The sequence below is a fragment of the Eubalaena glacialis genome, chromosome 4 (assembly GCF_028564815.1).
Source record: "Eubalaena glacialis isolate mEubGla1 chromosome 4, mEubGla1.1.hap2.+ XY, whole genome shotgun sequence".
Classification (NCBI taxonomy): Eukaryota; Metazoa; Chordata; class Mammalia; order Artiodactyla; family Balaenidae; genus Eubalaena; species Eubalaena glacialis.
In genome coordinates, this window is record NC_083719.1 from 175,562,289 (window position 1) to 175,577,911 (window position 15,623).

Here is a 15,623-nt window from a genome sequence, read left to right on the forward strand (position 1 = left end):
GCCGGTCGACACGGCACCTTAGCTCTACTGCTCTCTTCGTCTGGGAAGGGCTCTGTGGATGACGGGAAGCAGCAGAAATAAAGCATCGGTGGCCGATGGCGCGTTTGCAGATTCTTGCGGGCATCCAAGAGAGTTCTAGTCACATCCACATCCTTGGCGTGATGATAATCGTGCTATCTTTGTGCTGATGCGGTCCAGGCGCCAGCTGGAGCAATTTATGCGTTACCTTTCGTTTTCCTGCCGCAGCCCTGCGAGCTGGGGCCTGTCATTATTGTTGTTTCATAGACAAGGAAACAGAGGCACGGAGCCGGTAGCAGGGCCTCCAGATCCCACCCCAACCACTGTGCTCTGCAGCAGACGTTCTGGAAACTCGAGTAGCAGGTTTTGCAGGAACTCCCAGACTTTTGTACCGAAAAGGACAAGCGTCACAGAGCCTGGGAAAGGTGGGCGGCAGCAGTGGAGGGAGGGACCGCCTCGCTCCGCTGCAGCCCTTCTGGCTCAGAGCTTCCCGGCGGGCCCGGGTGGTCTTGGCAGGGAAATGAGTCTTTCCCGTTAGACCCCATCCTCCCCAGGGCCTTCTGCCCTGCTCTGCCTCTTGCCTGCATCTGCGCATGTCTCCCTCATGGGCATGAGGACAGTCCCCAGACCTCCCGTCGGGGGCGGGCGGCGGGCTGCCAGCAGCCGAGGGCAGGGCCTGAGAGCCCTGGCCCAGGAGGTGGACGGCGTGGGTTCCCGCCCTGACTCCCCCGCTGAGGTGCTGTGTGACTAGCAGGCTGCATCTCCTCCCCGTGCCTCAGTTTCCCTGCGTATAAGATAGAAGTGGTGATAGTAGGACTTGTCCCAAGGCCGTTGGGAAGATGTGGTGAGAAGATCAGCAAGCGTCTCCTACCCTGGCGAGTGAGCGTCTCCTACCCTGGCGGCCCCAGAGGCTTGTGGGGCGGAACCAGGGTGCCCAGTGGGCTTGGCTGAGTGGGCAGCAGCCACTCCGGGCCCCCTCCTCCTCCCTGTGGGCTGGCCGCGTCTCTCCCACCTGCGACTAGCATCTAGGTACCAGGGGCAGGGGCGGCCGCATCCCCGTCCCCGTGACCGGATCCGGAAGAGGGGGAGCCGCGTCCCCGTGACTGGCATCAGCCCTTCTCCCCACTTCTCCAGCGATGTGTCGGAACCAGATTACCTAAGAAGGTCCCACGAGTGCACTCTTGTGTTCCTGCTTCTGTCCCTTGACCTGCCCCACTGGGGAGGGCATTGCAAGTGCCCCTCCTCACGCACCACCCCCCTCCACCCCTGCTGCGTGTGGCCCCCCCTGTCCCACTGCGCGTCTCCTTTCCTTTGCTTTTTGAGGACCTTATCAGCATTTTCACTCCCGTGTCCACCAACTCCTTTAGCGTCTAGCAGCCATGAATCTCCTTGCTCTACTTTTTCCTAGTTCTTTTCTGTTTTAGTAAACGTGGTCTCCCACCTCTGTAGAAAGCAGTCTCTTCCCTTTGGGGTGCAGCTCTGGCTGGCTGTGCTTCTCCATCTGTCAGTGGAGGTTTGTTGTGCCCGGTGTTGGGCTCGTGCTCCAGGTGAGGGTGCACAGGTAGACAAGTCCCTGCCTGCTGCAGGCGGTTGGCAGGTGTGCGCCCTGCCACTGGCAGTTGCCCTTCAGGCAGCTTGCCCCAGTTAGGTGGGAGGGGCCTCAGTACCGTCAGTGTGGCGTGATGATGTGTGTCCTGTCAGCTCCCACCAGGATGTCCGAGCAGGCAGTTAGTGGGAAGGGGTGTCAGGGAGAGCTCTGGGGGCGGCAGTGAGGTCTAGCCAGTCTCTGAGGAAGAAGAGGGGCTTGAGGCGGACGGGGTGGGCTGAGCCCCCAGTTGGGGACCCTGTATGTATGGAGGCCTCAGGATGGGGCACAAGGGGGTTCCAGGCACTGGGGAGCTGGCCAGGAGAGGGTTGGGGCAACTGCAGGGATGAAGCTAAAGCACTGGGCAGTGGCAGGGGGGTAGGGTGGTGAGGGGCTGTGAGGGAGGCCCTGCGTGACTTGAGGAGTGCTTGGAGGTTACCTTCAAGCTTCAGGGCTGTTCAGTTCTACTACCTACCCCCCATCTACCTACCTCCCTACCTGCCTGGCAGCTGTACCTACCCATCTACCCACCTGCCCACCCATCTATCCAGGCATCTCTCTGTTGCCGGTTGGTGTGGTCCCTTTTGGGTTTGAGATGGTAGATGTGGAGGTGGGTAGGAGCAGGAGGAGGCTGGTGGAGGGTCCAGGCCAGAGGTGATAAGAGCCCAACGGAGGCAACGATGGCTGTGCCAACGGGGCTGCGGTGGGCTCTGACCTGAGCCACTGGGTCAGGCAGCCCATGGGCACAGAGAGGGTCTGGTGCCGTTCTGACCCAGCGCCGGACACTGACTGAAGGGGGAGAGGCTGGGCGCATCTCTGAAGTTTGAGCAGGAAGCCCAGGGGACCCTGGGGTCAGGAGAGACCCGATATCCCCCTGTGGGTGGCAGGGAGCACCCCGCCCCCACCCCATGACAGAAGCCCGTCGAGGCACCGGGCTACTCTCGCCGGCTCTGTGTGTTTGCTGGCGGCTCCTCACAGGCCAGAGGACCCCGGCTGTTGAGGGTGGAGGAAAGTGGGGGGGGCTTGTGAGAGACCCCGGGTCCGAGTGGCGGCCGTGCTGTGCAGCCCAGAGGGCTCGGTGGGCGTCCGCTGCCTCCGTGTTAACGATTCTTTCTGCCTCTCTTTCGTGTCCTCTCTTACAGCCCCCAACTTCTGGCCCTTTCACCTCCTCCTTTGGAGGGGCAGGATTCTCAGATGACCCCTTTAAAAGTAAACAGGACACTCCCGCTCTGCCTCCGAAGAAACCTGCTCCTCCGCGGCCTAAACCGCCCAGCGGTCAGTACGCTTTCTTCTCTCACAGCCACCCGCCCACCGTCGCCAGACGGCGGGGGGACTGAGGGCCCCTCCTTTCACCAGCCCAGAGTAGAGCAGACGCTGCAGGGCCTGCACTCAGAGCAGGAGGGTCTCCCTTCCACCCCGTCGCCTGGGTCCGCACACTGTGTGCCTGGGACATGCTTCCCGCCCCACCTGCCCTCGCCTCGTCCTCTGGGCCCCTTGGCTCCGGGCTCTGTGTGGGGCTCCGGGGTGGTGTCTGGAAGGCCAAGAGCTCAGAGCCCTCCTTGCGGTCGGGAGAGCTTCCACATGGCCTCCGCTTCAGCATGTAGTCGTGGCCCCTCCGGCCTCCCCACCCGACCCGAGCTCTTTCCCAGGTTGGCTCAGGGAGGACCCAGGGGTGGGGATGGCAGCAGCAGTGGCTGAGGCCCCCCCCTCAATCCAGTGCCTCCAAACTGGTTAAGGACTTGGGGAGGGGTGGGGTGGGGGTCTTCCTTGGCCATGTTTGATGTGAGAGGAGGCAGGATGGCTCGGGGTTCCCTTCTCCTTCGCTCCGGCCCCAGCATCTAGGCGGATGGCTCCGAGCAAGGGGTTTCCTGTAGACTCTATCTCTTCTGGCTGCGGTGGTGTGGCTGCTTTCTCTCAGGAGTGAGCCTGGCATGTCCCCCTGAGGATGCTGAGGACCGTTAGCTCACGCAGGGGACCTCTCTTACGTGATGGCGCTAGGCCGACAGGCCAGGTTTCCAGACTCAAAAGCAGAAAGCTATTGCTCCAAGCGGCAGAGGGATTCACTGCGATTTCCCAGTCCATTCACCTGTCCCCTCTTCATCGTTCGCGCTCATCTCCCAGCAAAGTCACCTGTGTTGTCCTTAGACTTCTGGGTGGCCACAGGAGAACCACACGCTCCCTCGGTCACGCCTTCTGTTCCACAGCCTTCCTCTCCCCGGTCCTTTCTGTCGGAGGCCGGTGCTCTCCTTCCCGCCTGAGCTCGCCCTTCCCCACCAGTCTGCCCCGGGGACTCGCCTTGGCACCTTGTGGTCATCGGTGCAGGCCCCCAAGCTCTCTAGTTTCAAGGGGTCATCAGTCCAAGGCTGGCCAGTCTTCCTACACCTGCCACTGGAGCCAAACAGAGGGGAAGCTATTTAAAAACGCTGCCTCTCCCCTTCTGTCACCTGGGCTGGCCAGGGCTTTCTCTCAGGAGGACAGGAACTCGGCCTGCAGTGCCCGGTTTGGCCTCCTTGTGGATGGGTCATGAGAGAAAGCACGGCCAGCAGGCGGGGTGGATTTATGACAGGTTTCCTGTGAACTGTGAGCGGGAACACACACATAAAGAGATCCCTTCTGTGAGCCCCGCGGCAAAGGCGTTTATCGTGAAACGGGGGAGAAAAGCGAAGCAACAAAGGAACTCCCTCGTGTCTGTGAGAGGCAGTGGCCCTTAGGGAACCCCTGATGGTCTCCTGATGGAATGACATTGGGCCTTCTCACTCCGCCTGAAAGATGGGAGCCACAGCACGCCTGCACACACGTGCACACGCAGTCACACGCTGCACTCGTGCACACGCTCTCAGTGCTTGCATACACCTGCATGCACACTGCACACGTGAAAGTACACACACACGAGTGCCCACACGCCCAGCAGCTCCGCATCTGTCGGGCCTCGTCGGGGAGCTGCTCCCCTCACTGGCTGTGGCAGGCGCAGAGCTTCATTCTCAGGGTTTCTTGGAAACACTTCATCTCAGCCTCCTCCTCTTCCCTGAACCAATGCTGGGTGCTTTTGAACTTGCCCTCCGCTGTCACCTCCCCTTGTGTCTCCCTCTGCGGGCCTCTCCACCCCGCCTTGGCTTCTGTTTTCAGTGTGCCGTGGACTTAGAAAGCAGAGCCCGCCAGAGGCACGGCTCACCTCCTTGGAGCTGACTTCAGGGCTCGGGCTTTTTAGAGTGCTGTCCACGTTTGGGGAGGTTTGGGCCTGTGTCCCGGGGGTCTCAGGCTGCCTTTGCTCGTGGCTTTGGGCTGCCACAACGTTGCTGTGCCACAGCCTGCTAGGTGTCGGGTGCCCCGAATATCCTCTTCACATCACAGCCCTCAAGGTGCACGTGAATGACTGTTAGCTTGCCAGATTCTAGCAAGACCCGCAAAGACAGGGCAGGCACCATGATGCCCTCTTACCGGAACTGGAAAGGGAAGTGAGAGAGGTCACGTGTGGCCCAAGGTCACGCAGCAAGGTAGTAGCAGGGCCAGCCCTGGACCCAGGGACCACCACCGCCCCCCTGCCGGCCTCCCACCCCCATAGACAGCTATAATGAGAATCAAGCTGTGAGGTTCGGGTGCTCTGGACAATAGTCAGCTTGTGTGCAGTGCTTAATCTGTGAGCGCCCACGATGTGTCCGTGTAGAGGCCTAAATGTCTCTCATCTGATTCTCTTACCTAGAAGCAGTGGCTGAACAGGAAATCCCTGCGTTGTACACACTGCTGGGTGGTAGGTACACACTGTGTGGCGGGTGCCCCTGGAGCACTTCCAGTGGTGTTTCTGCTGTGATTTCATACTAACCTCTAACAACCTGGAGATTGCTGGCTGTGCCGATGTACCCGCGAGGGACACCTGACCCAGCAGGTGGATGTTGGTGGGTGGGGGGCATTTGGCTCTTTGAGGGATGCGCAGGAAGGTGTCCACCCACGCTGCTTCCCTGATTGAGGGAATTGGAGCCCAGCTGTGCGCACTGCTCTCCCCTCCCCCATCCAGGCCGCAAGGAGCAAGGCCATTTAAACCGGAGCCGCCTGGCAGTTATCCGGTTCTTAGCAAGACAGGTCAGCAGACGAGAGTCGGAGAAAGTCCCACTCAGAACGGTTGTTATGAAAGCGTCAGGCCTGGCTCTTGTTTTCTTGGCTGCTAAAGATGAGAAGCAACCAAGATGATGTCCAAGTGTTGTTGTCGTTGTTTTTGTAAGAAAACAAAGTCCAGCAGTTTGCAAGGGAGGGGATGGAATGTGCTTTTCTGCTCGTCTTGCTGACCCAGCCTTTTCCCGCTTCGAGGGGCCGCGTGGCCAGCATGTGGCAGTGGCCACCTTCACCTGGGAACGCCGGGCGGTCACACTCAAGGGCCATCCTGACACATGGGGGAGTGTTGGTCCCAGGCGGCTGAGCCGGGAGGAGATGAGGCAGGTACCCTGCTCCCGGGGACGTGTGGCCCTGGTGGTCGAGCTGTGATCCCGCGAAGGTAGGCGAGTGGACAATCCAGCCTGCTGGGTGATAATGATTTTTCTCACAAACCACACACACAGCTTCATACCTGCACTTCAAAAACCAAGAGGAAAGAATGGGCTTTTCTGTAACCCTCGCTGCCCCGCGTGTGAGACGGGTCTGATTGGCCACATTCCCACTTGAGGCTTGTCTGCAGGGGACCCAGAGGTTTCTAGAACCCTGCCAGGTCTTTGCGCCTAGAGTCGGCTCCGATGTGTGAGGCCAGGACAGGCGAATCTGATGCCATATCCCTCCAGCATCTGGGCCATCTGTCCCACTAGAATCCCGAGAGGCTGTGTGATCAGGATGGTTTCACGTTCCAGCCGCTTCCATTTCCCTGAGGGGCTCCGGGCAAGTGTCTTAAGCTTGCCGAACCTCAGTTTCCCTGCCTGAACATGGGACCAACTCTGGCCTAGCATGTGGCCTCTCTGGTAAGTGCCTTGCACAGTGATTACCATGATGGGCATGGTGTGCATCCCCCAACCCATCCCCAGGGTACAGAGACCAGGACTCGGGGTCCTCCTTCCCTAGCTCCTTTTCCGGGAAAGACAGAGGCTGGGCCTGAGGTGGACATATGCGTACAGGGATTTATCAAGGGATCCTTTTCCCCCATGAGATTGCAGTTTAGCAGAAATCTTTGCAGTTGAAAAAAAGTCAGAGCGTGGGTAGTTGAACTTCAAAGAGGTCTCCAGGGTCCTCTCTGGCGAAGCTCAGCTGTCGTCACTCGTGGGACCAAATGCACGTTTGGGTCTGAGTTACTCCTGGTTTTTGGGGTGCCATCTCTCGTGCACCAGCGGCTGCAGTTTTTACATTCTGTGGGAGCTGGTTTTTTATTTGTGTTTTTAAGCTTGATTAAAGACTAATTGACATGAGACAAACAAACGTATATAAGCATCAGCCTGTGCAGTCCCACCAACTGGGACCCTCCCCAGGGTTCTCTGGGAAAGAGTTCCGGTGTCATAGGCGTGTGACTGGCGCAGCCTGCAGCTGGCCATCTGCTCCGACCCAAGCCGGAAAGTGGACCTTTGGGGACTGTCAAGAATCACCCTCTGCGGCGTGTGCACGGAGCTTCGGCGTCAGCGCTGAGTTCTCTGTGCCTGGAGGTCTTTTCTAGAAAGGTCTATCAAGGTATGAAATGACCAGCAGGTGTCTGTTTGGGGTAGAGAGAATTGGTTTCTTCTAGGCAGATGCAAAACAGACCGTTCTGGCAGCCGCCGAAACCTGTCAGTTAGAGTTAGCACTGGCACACCTCCCCCAGGTAAACAGCGGTGTGCTTTCTGCAACGGACCGGAGATCGAGATCAGTCAGAACTCACCGCCAAAGAGTTTCTAGGTAAAAGTTGTTGATTTGCAAAGGGAGAAACAGATTTTTTTTTTAAGTGCAGGAAATGGCTGTGTGGGTGTCAGTGATTGGGCCTCGCGCCTGCGGCGACAGATAGCGGGATCCTGTGCCCTGGGCCCCACCCTTGCCACTTCCTGCAAGTGCAGCCCCGCGTTGCGGTTCCTGTAGCGCCTGGGTGACACCAGCTAGCGTGCCTTCACCGCTAACCAGCCAGTCACCTTTAACCTTTCCCCAATTTAATTATTATTACTGCTAATAACCTTTTCACCTTCAGGATAAAACTGTGCACACACTGGTGATGTCTTTCTGCCCCTCTTCCCCTTCCCATAATTCTTCCAACACACACAGGACAACGGAATACCGTTTAACCGGGGTCCTGTTTGGTTCAAGTGATTCTCAAAAAGTAAATAGATAAATAATCATTTCTCCCCTAGAACATGAGTCCTCTCCCACAGCTGTGACTGACTGCACACGGGGTGACTGGCTGCGGGATCTTTCTCTTGGGTGGTTTTCTGGTTGCCGCCCACTCTTGGGCCAGCCCGCTGGCTCGGTGGTCCGCTTGACCATCCCGGGAGCTGCCACACAGGACTAGGTCAGGGAGGACGCCCCGGGTTCGTCCGTGGCGCCAGCCCAGGTGTGTGCTCGGCTCTGAGATGCCAGGCTGGGGGTGAAACCAGGGTGGTCCTCCTTGGCCCGTGTGGGTTCCGTCCCCTTGTTTATTGCACAGGATCCACTCTTAAAATGGCTTCTCCAGTTGAGCCGTGCGGTTAGCACCTTAGCCTTGAGCTTAACTACTTTAATTCCGTTCCCACGATGATTTCAGAGAGATAATTTGGTGGGTACCTGTGAAGTTCTAGAATGGGACAAAAGCAGTTCACTGCCAGCTCGAGGAGCCTGGAAAATTGTGGCAGTTGCCAGCCAGCCAGGGTTGGGGTGCTCCAGGGGAGCCTCAGGCGCCCAGCCTGGCGGAGTCTTCCTTTCCCGCGGGCCACCTCCTGTCCGCCGGCAGCTTCTGTGCCAGGGCTGGGCGGGACCCCTGACAGCGTGTGCTCGAGAGCCGGCTCCTAGCAGAGGGAGAAAAGTCATTGTCCTCTCAGCCTCTTAACCTGTAAAACGCCTGGAGATGAATTGCTCTTTGGGGTGAATTTCTGTTCTGCAAAGGTGGCAGAGTTCGAAAATAGAAGCATTTGCCTACCTTAGCACACGCCCACCCTCCTGCACCCGGAATCGAGCGGTGGATTGCGTGGGAGTTGAGTGATGCTTTTGTTGCCTGTCGTTCAGCGGGGTGCAAGTGCCCAGGCTTGGGGTTCTGGAGCAGAGGAGTCAGGGCTCAGCCAGCTGGGCTCTGGTGGCGGGGTATAGCAGGGCCTCGTGTTGGGGTGCAGGCCCAGAGAGCCTGGACTCCCCTCTCTGATGTCTGTGCATCCGTGTGAACAGACAGCAGCTGCCACCTTGACCTCGGCCCCCTCCCTGGCCGCCGGGGGTGCCTCGTGTACCTGCCCCCAGGCCTCCCGCAGCCCCTTGGTTCCACCTACAGCAAGGTGAGGGGGCCCAGGAAGATGTTCCCTGTGCAGCCCTTGCTGTTCTGATGGGATGAATGCGGTCCCTCATCTCTCCATCTCTCACGTTCAGAGCACTGAGTCAACCCCCCGCCGCCGCCATTGTCAATTGAAAAACAGCACATATGTGTATCTGAGTGGGTGGTGGGAACTGGCTGTAAAGGGAGTGAGAGTGGGCGGGTCCCCCATCTACTGCAGGCTCTCTCGGCTCCTTTCGTGCGGCCCCTACAACGGGAGGGGGCTCCGGGTGGGCTCTGCACCCCACCTCCAGTGCACAAGTGCCTTCAAACTGGCTTCCAGACCCGCCGTGTGGCACCCTGGGGATTTTGTTAAATGTGGGCACGGCGCCTCTCTGCCCGTGCAGTGGTGGCGTTCTGGCAGCATTGGCACTGCTTTATAGGGAGGAACAAAGCCTGGGCCACCGCGGCCCCAGGGCTCTCCCCACCAGGCTGTAGCTAACATCTCCCTTGTCCCCCGCAAGGCACCCTAGGCCCCTCAGAGGGACGAGGCAGGCCAGCACACAGGGCTGATTCAGCAGAGTGTGTTGCAGGTGCAAATCAAAGAACAAATATGATTTTTCAAAAAGCAGAACTGTGAGACCTGCCAGTCTGCATCATTTTAGTTGCGAAGACTGATTTGTGATTTGTAAATTCGTTTATATGTCATGTACCCCCTCCCCGTTTTTGCTGCAGAACTAAAGTAGCCCCTGTCAGGTTTCTTATGAATGTCTTAGGAGCTTTTCGTGGAAACCTTGAAAATTGTATTTTTCAGTCCAAAGAATATTTGTCTTTTGAGGGCCCCAAAAGTGTGGCTACTTTTCTTCTTCTCTCCTTTTCCTTCTGACAGTGCGAAGACCCCACATCCAGTGGGCTCCTCACCCTTGACTACCCCAGGCACCTCACAGAGAATGAAAAGCGCATCAGTTCAGGGGGCGCCTGGTGGATAATAGTAAATATTTGTTCAGCTTTTCTCAACAATTCAGAACCAAACCTCATCCTGTTCCCTTCAATGCATTAAGCAGATTTTTCTTAAAATTCGGTAAATATTTTTAGTGGAAAATCTCAAGGCTGTGATGGTGGGGACCTCAGATTTTATCTGCCGGCGCTGTGCTGCTTGGCACGGCTTTGATCTGCCGGGCTTGCCTTCTCCTCGCGTGTGCATCAGCCAGAGCGAGTGGGGCTGGTGTCTGCAGGACTCCTCGCTGGCAAGCCACTTGGGTGGCCCTGTGGGTCACGTCCTGAGAAATTAGCTCTCCTCGCTCGCCCGCCCCATCCCGCCATAGGGGGACGTGTGTTTTTCACGTGTGTTGGTGAAAAGCGATCTTCTTCAGTAAAAAGTTCCCAAGTGATTATGAATGTGAAAGGTTGTGCTCCGGACAGCCTGCTTTCTCTCTCCCCCCAGTTAAGCTTTTTTGGTGGGTTTAAGGGGGCAGGAAGGGAGGAGCCAAGGTGACAGGGAGTGCCTCCTCCCAGCCACAGCTCTCCTGTGTAGTATGACTCTCAGAAGCCTGGCGGTTGTGTAGGTGTCCCCTATAGTATAGGACGAGTGACAGTTGTGTAGGCGTCCCCTGTAGTATAGGACGAGTGACAGTTGTGTAGGCGTCCCCTGTAGTATAGGACGAGTGACAGTTGTGTAGCCGTCCCCTGTAGTATAGGACGAGTGACAGTTGTGTAGGCGTCCCCTATAGTGTAGGACGAGTGACAGTTGTGTAGGCGTCCCCTGTAGTGTAGGACGAGTGACAGTTGTGTAGGCGTCCCCTGTAGTGTAGGACGAGTGACCGTTGTGTAGGCGTCCCCTGTAGTGTAGGACGAGTGACCGTTGTGTAGGCGTCCCCTGTAGTGTAGGACGAGTGACTGACAGTTGTGTGGACGTCCCGTGTTGCAACGAATGGCAGTTTGGGAACGTCCTGTGTTGTGTAGGGTAGTAGCTCAGGTGGGGCAGCTGTCCTGACCACAAACCTTTGTTTTTTATTTTTGTGTTTTGTTGTTTTTGTATTTAAGTCTCATCTACAGAACTGCATTTTCCAACTGCAGCCCTCAATCTTATAAATAGAACGTAGCAAGTATCTGGTTGGGATGAAAACATACACTCAGACTCATGTCTATTTTTGATATTTTCATTCATCCGATTTATTGAGACCCTCCCAAGTCACCCAAACCTCTTACTTTTCTTCTAAGTAAAGAATTTCAAGCAAGAGAACCTGTTTTCTTTCAGTGTTCACATTTGTATGTTGAGGGGGATTTGTGTTCCATCATTCTCTCCACTCGCCGCCGCTGCAGGGACCCTCCCGGCAGAGAGCTTCCCGAGAGGCGAGGAGGGAGGGTCGGCGCGGGCTTCACCACTGCTGGGTTGCCGGGGGCCTGGCCTCGGAAAGTTCAGAAGTAGGAGAATAAAAGACATTGCTACCAGGGTGGGGCCGGCCACCGAGGTTTTTTTTAACAGCACACACCGTGGTAAACCATCGGGTTCATATTGTTTTTGCTCAAGGCCGTCCTGTGTGCGGTTTCGGTGCACCGCTGGGGTAGCTGCTGAAACTGCTGCGGTTTGAAATAAGCCCTATTCTGTCCTATCCTCAACCTTGCGTTCCTCCCCCTGGCCATGAAGACTCCTCTGAGTGACGGAGAGTCTCTCTGGGGGTCGCGGCAGCAGCTTCCAGCCCCCAGGGGCTCTTCATTTGGTTGTCTGCAGTCACAGCCTCCCCTACGCTCGGGGCTCCCGTCCCTGGGCAGGTGTCTAGGAATGACAGGCCAGGTATCATCCTGGTTAGCTTTATACCAAAATTAAAAAAAAAAAAAGTGATCTGTGCCCTCTTCACTGAAACACGCCCCAGTCAAGCTCTTTCCTTACTCGCAGTACCCGGAGCCATGGGAAGGCATAAAGCCGGGCAGCCGACTTTGCTCAGGGGGTGCGGAGGCAGATCGAGTTACTTTGTCCCGTTTGAGATGAGCAACACCTCAGAAAATCGGGAAAAAAAACAATTAAGGAGTTAGCAGAAGTGGTTACGTAAAAGCAGGAACTAGCCCCAGAATGTTTTAGAAGTGCAGCTGCTAAAAATAAACGGGGGCGCAGAGTGGGAAGTTTGGACCGAGGGCAGTCAGGGCGAGGGTTTCTTTGTAAAAAGCCTCTGCTCGTGAGCATCGTGTCAGGCCGATCCGGGGACGCCACCGATTTCACACGTGCCCGGTCCGATAATTCAGCCTCTGTGCCGGAGCACAAAAACAGATGACCGAGAAAAAACCGTTTGTTTTTCTCCCCCCACCCCCACGCCCCCGAAAACAGGAGCAGTTGATGTGCCCTGGTTTCATATTAACACAGTCATGATTTCTAAATAACAACGGTTTCGGCAGCAGAGCAAAACCAGGCCCGGGCTGTGCTTGACGTGATTGCCAGTTCTCATCTCCCCGATCATCTCTGTGCTTGTCGGAAACCTCAACTTGACATTCTAGCCGGCTGGATTCTTAACTGCCCCCCACCCCCCGCCAAAAACTGATTTAAAAAAAAAAAAAAATCCCCCAAAGCAGGGGAGGAAGGTCTTCTTAATTGAAAAGGGAAAAAAAAGAAAAGCGCAGAAGTGGGCGATGATGTATTTATTTGAACATTTGGACTGTTGTGGTCGCTCTCAGGGCCTGGCTGGGGTCGACTGACCCACTTATCCCGGCTCAGATGTCTGCCCTTTGTGAGCAGCTCCTGCAAGAAATGCTCCAGGAAATCAAGCAGCCGTCCGCCCTGGACTTGCTGCTGGAACCAGGGGCTGCTCTGGGCCCTGGGCTTTTCAGCCTGTCCCTGGCAACCCTTACTTTTTCTTGGATTTGGATTTTGCTATTTGGTCCATTATTTTAGTTTCTGATTTTAAAAAATTAGCCCAAGAGTGCACCGATGAATATTTGTTGCCCTTTCTTGCAAAGGAGGGAAGCCAGATGCCTATATATCCCTTCCTGGCTCATCAGTGGGGTTCCCCCAAAGGCCTCAGGCCCCTCAGGACGGCCCCGTGGAGCCTGGGTGGTGGCACCAGGAAGAGGGGGCTGGTATTACTGGCACCTGCAGTGTGCAGAGCCCCGCCTACGTGGAGCTGACCCTCAGGTGTGCTGGAGGCTAGACCAAGACAGGTTGGTGCACGGGAGGTAGACAGGGCAGTGGGGAAGCCTGCGGGGGCGGAGTGAGCCCTGGAGAAGGGTCTTCCAGGGGAAGGGCAAGGCTGTGCCAGGGCAGGGGGAGACTGGCCGGGCTGGACAGTGCAGGGTGGTCAGCATGGTGGAAGTCGCTAGTTGCTGTGGGAAGGAGGCCGCGGTGGCCAGGCTGCAGGGACTGTGCCCGCTGAGGTCAGTGTCCCTTCCCTCAGTGTCCCCATCCCTCAGGACCGCGTCTCCCAGGGTGCCCCTGCCAGAGGCACACATTGTACCGGCTCAGTTCGCAGGTGAGGACCCGTCAGCCTGGGCCCAGAGAAGGCTGCAGGTGTTTCAGGGGCCCCCCGAGCATAGTTCACTCAGGAACATGTCTGTCCGTCCACGATCAAGCCCCGGTGATGCCACGGCTTGGGGCTTGGAGAGCGAGGCGGGGTCTGCGTCTCGGCGCACCCTGCAGGGGGACTCTTCTGTGGTGGGTGCGGAGCACACCTGGGGCGTGGCGCTGCTCCACCGTGCAGAAGGAGGCTGCACGGAGAGACTGAGGAAGCAGGATGGTGGCGGCCAGTGCAGGCAACTCAGCAGTTCAAGGGGAGGACACTGTTGCCCAGGGGCTGCACGTGCCCACCACGCTGTGCATGGGACACACGAGTGGCTCTGTCAGAGCAGAGAGCTGCAGTCGGGGGTCCTCGGTTTCCTAGTGGGGAGCATAGGGGCAAGCTGTCCTGACCTCTAGGGATTGGAGCTGCGCCGGCCTGGCCTGGCATGGGCAGACCAGTAATGCCTGATTTACGAAAGCAGGCAGCGCATCCCAGGCCAAGCCCGGCTCCGGCAGCCGTGCACAGCCGGTGCTCTATTACCCTGTGTGAGCGTGCTAGGGCCGCCGTAACAAATACCACAGACTGGGTGGCTTAGACAGCCGAAGCTGATCGTCTCACAGATCTGGAGGCTGCAAGTCCGAGATCAAGGTGTAGGCAGGGTTGGTTTCTCCTGAGGCCTCTCTGCTTGGCTTGTAGACGGCATCCTCCCCCCGTGTCTTTCCGTGGTCTCCCCTCTGTGCATGTCTGTGTCCGACTCTCCTCTGCTTCCAAGATCACCAGTCCTATTGGATTAGGGCCCACTCATAGGACCTCATTCTAATTTAATTACTTCTGCAAAGATCCCGTGTCCAAAGACAGTCACATTCCGAGGTACTGGGGGAGAGGACCTGAACATAGTGAATCGGCGGGGGGCGGCGGGGGGGAACCAGTTCAGCCCATCACAACCCCATTTCATGGATAAGGAAACTGAGGCTGAGAGAGCAAGGCTGGGTGGGGTGGTGGCCGTGCTCCGCACCGTCTTACAGGGGCCCACACCCCACTCCCTGCCCAGGGCCGAGCTGGGAGGGCTGAACACAGGCACAGGGAGACAGCGGGTCACAGGCATTTGAGGTAGAGGTGCCATCTGGGCAGAGGGACTGTCTGGGTTGGGGGGGTCCTGGGGGGGGAGGGAGGTGCCGCTCAGGCCCTGGAGGGCTGTCGGGGGATGAGGTTGGGAAGGGTTTCATGTGGGCTGTAGGGCCTTCTGGATTCGCCACAGCGGATGCGGGGGCCCAAGGCAGGGCTGGGCGTGGTGGAGCTTGCATGTTAGAAAGCTCCATTCAACAGAGGGGTCTAAGCAGCAGGCCCTGCCCTAGGCAGCGGGGACACAGCCGAGGACAGCAGGGCCCTCACCCTCGTGGAGCTCACGTTCTCTTGGGAAAGAGAGAAAATACACAGCACGTGACATAATAGCGACGGAGCATGACGAGGGCTGCAGAGGCATCTGAGCCAGAAGTGGGGAGGGCGGCCTCTGTGTGTGCGGCACCCACACGAGGAAGAGCGTTCCAGCCTGGGCAGCAGCAAGCGCAGAGGACTGCACCGGGCAGGGCCAGGATGGCCGAGGCTGGGGTGTGTATTCCCAGAGCAGCGGGGAGAGCTCGGCAGTGTCGGGTTAGCTCTGTGTTAAAAGGCCACCTTGCTGGGCGCGGATGGCCCATGGGGTGAGAAGCTGAGAGGGTGAGCAGCCAGTGGCTGTTGCAGGGTTGGTTCCCAGGGACCCGGGAGAGGTGAGGACCGCTTGCCTGGGGTGGTGGTGCGGCCATGTGGACCAGAGCGCCCTGCCTCACGCCCACCCTCCCTCCTGCCCGGGGGGCCCCTGGGCTCCGCCTGGCTGCGCACTGCTCGCAGCTGCACAGCCTGGAGTTGACAAGCTGCCGGGCAGGTCTTGCCCGACCCCTCCCGCCAGAGCTGCACGCTCGCTTCTGAAGAGAGGGGAAGGGGTCCGCAGCGACACGGCAGCGCTCTCCTGTCGCTGTGGTGCCGGGCCCGGGAGGCCTTGGCTCACCCATCGGCTCGACCCTTGGACCAGGGAGTAGGCTGGTTGTGTGGCCTTGGGGGAGGCATTTCTTCAAGGCCGGCACCCAGATCACCTGCTCTCTGAAGCCCAGGGGCTGAGGTCCAGGAGGGAGAG

The 15,623-nt window shown here is 57.9% G+C and overlaps 1 protein-coding gene across 11 annotated transcripts in view; it reads left to right on the forward strand.

Moving 5' to 3' along the window:
- Window positions 1-15,623, forward strand: part of EPS15L1 (epidermal growth factor receptor pathway substrate 15 like 1) — a 100,847-nt gene that overhangs the window by 76,422 nt on the left and 8,802 nt on the right. For 4 of the 11 annotated variants that reach the window (XM_061190292.1, XM_061190294.1, XM_061190304.1 and 1 more), the window contains 2 exons: window positions 2,746-2,878; window positions 5,304-5,351. The exons of 3 other annotated variants lie outside the window; for them this stretch is intronic. In XM_061190292.1, coding sequence (XP_061046275.1) covers window positions 2,746-2,878; window positions 5,304-5,351 — 181 coding nt within the window. The remainder of the gene's footprint in view (window positions 1-2,745; window positions 2,879-5,303; window positions 5,352-15,623) is intronic. 4 more of the 11 variants (XM_061190293.1, XM_061190295.1, XM_061190302.1 and 1 more) reach the window with 1 other exon arrangement.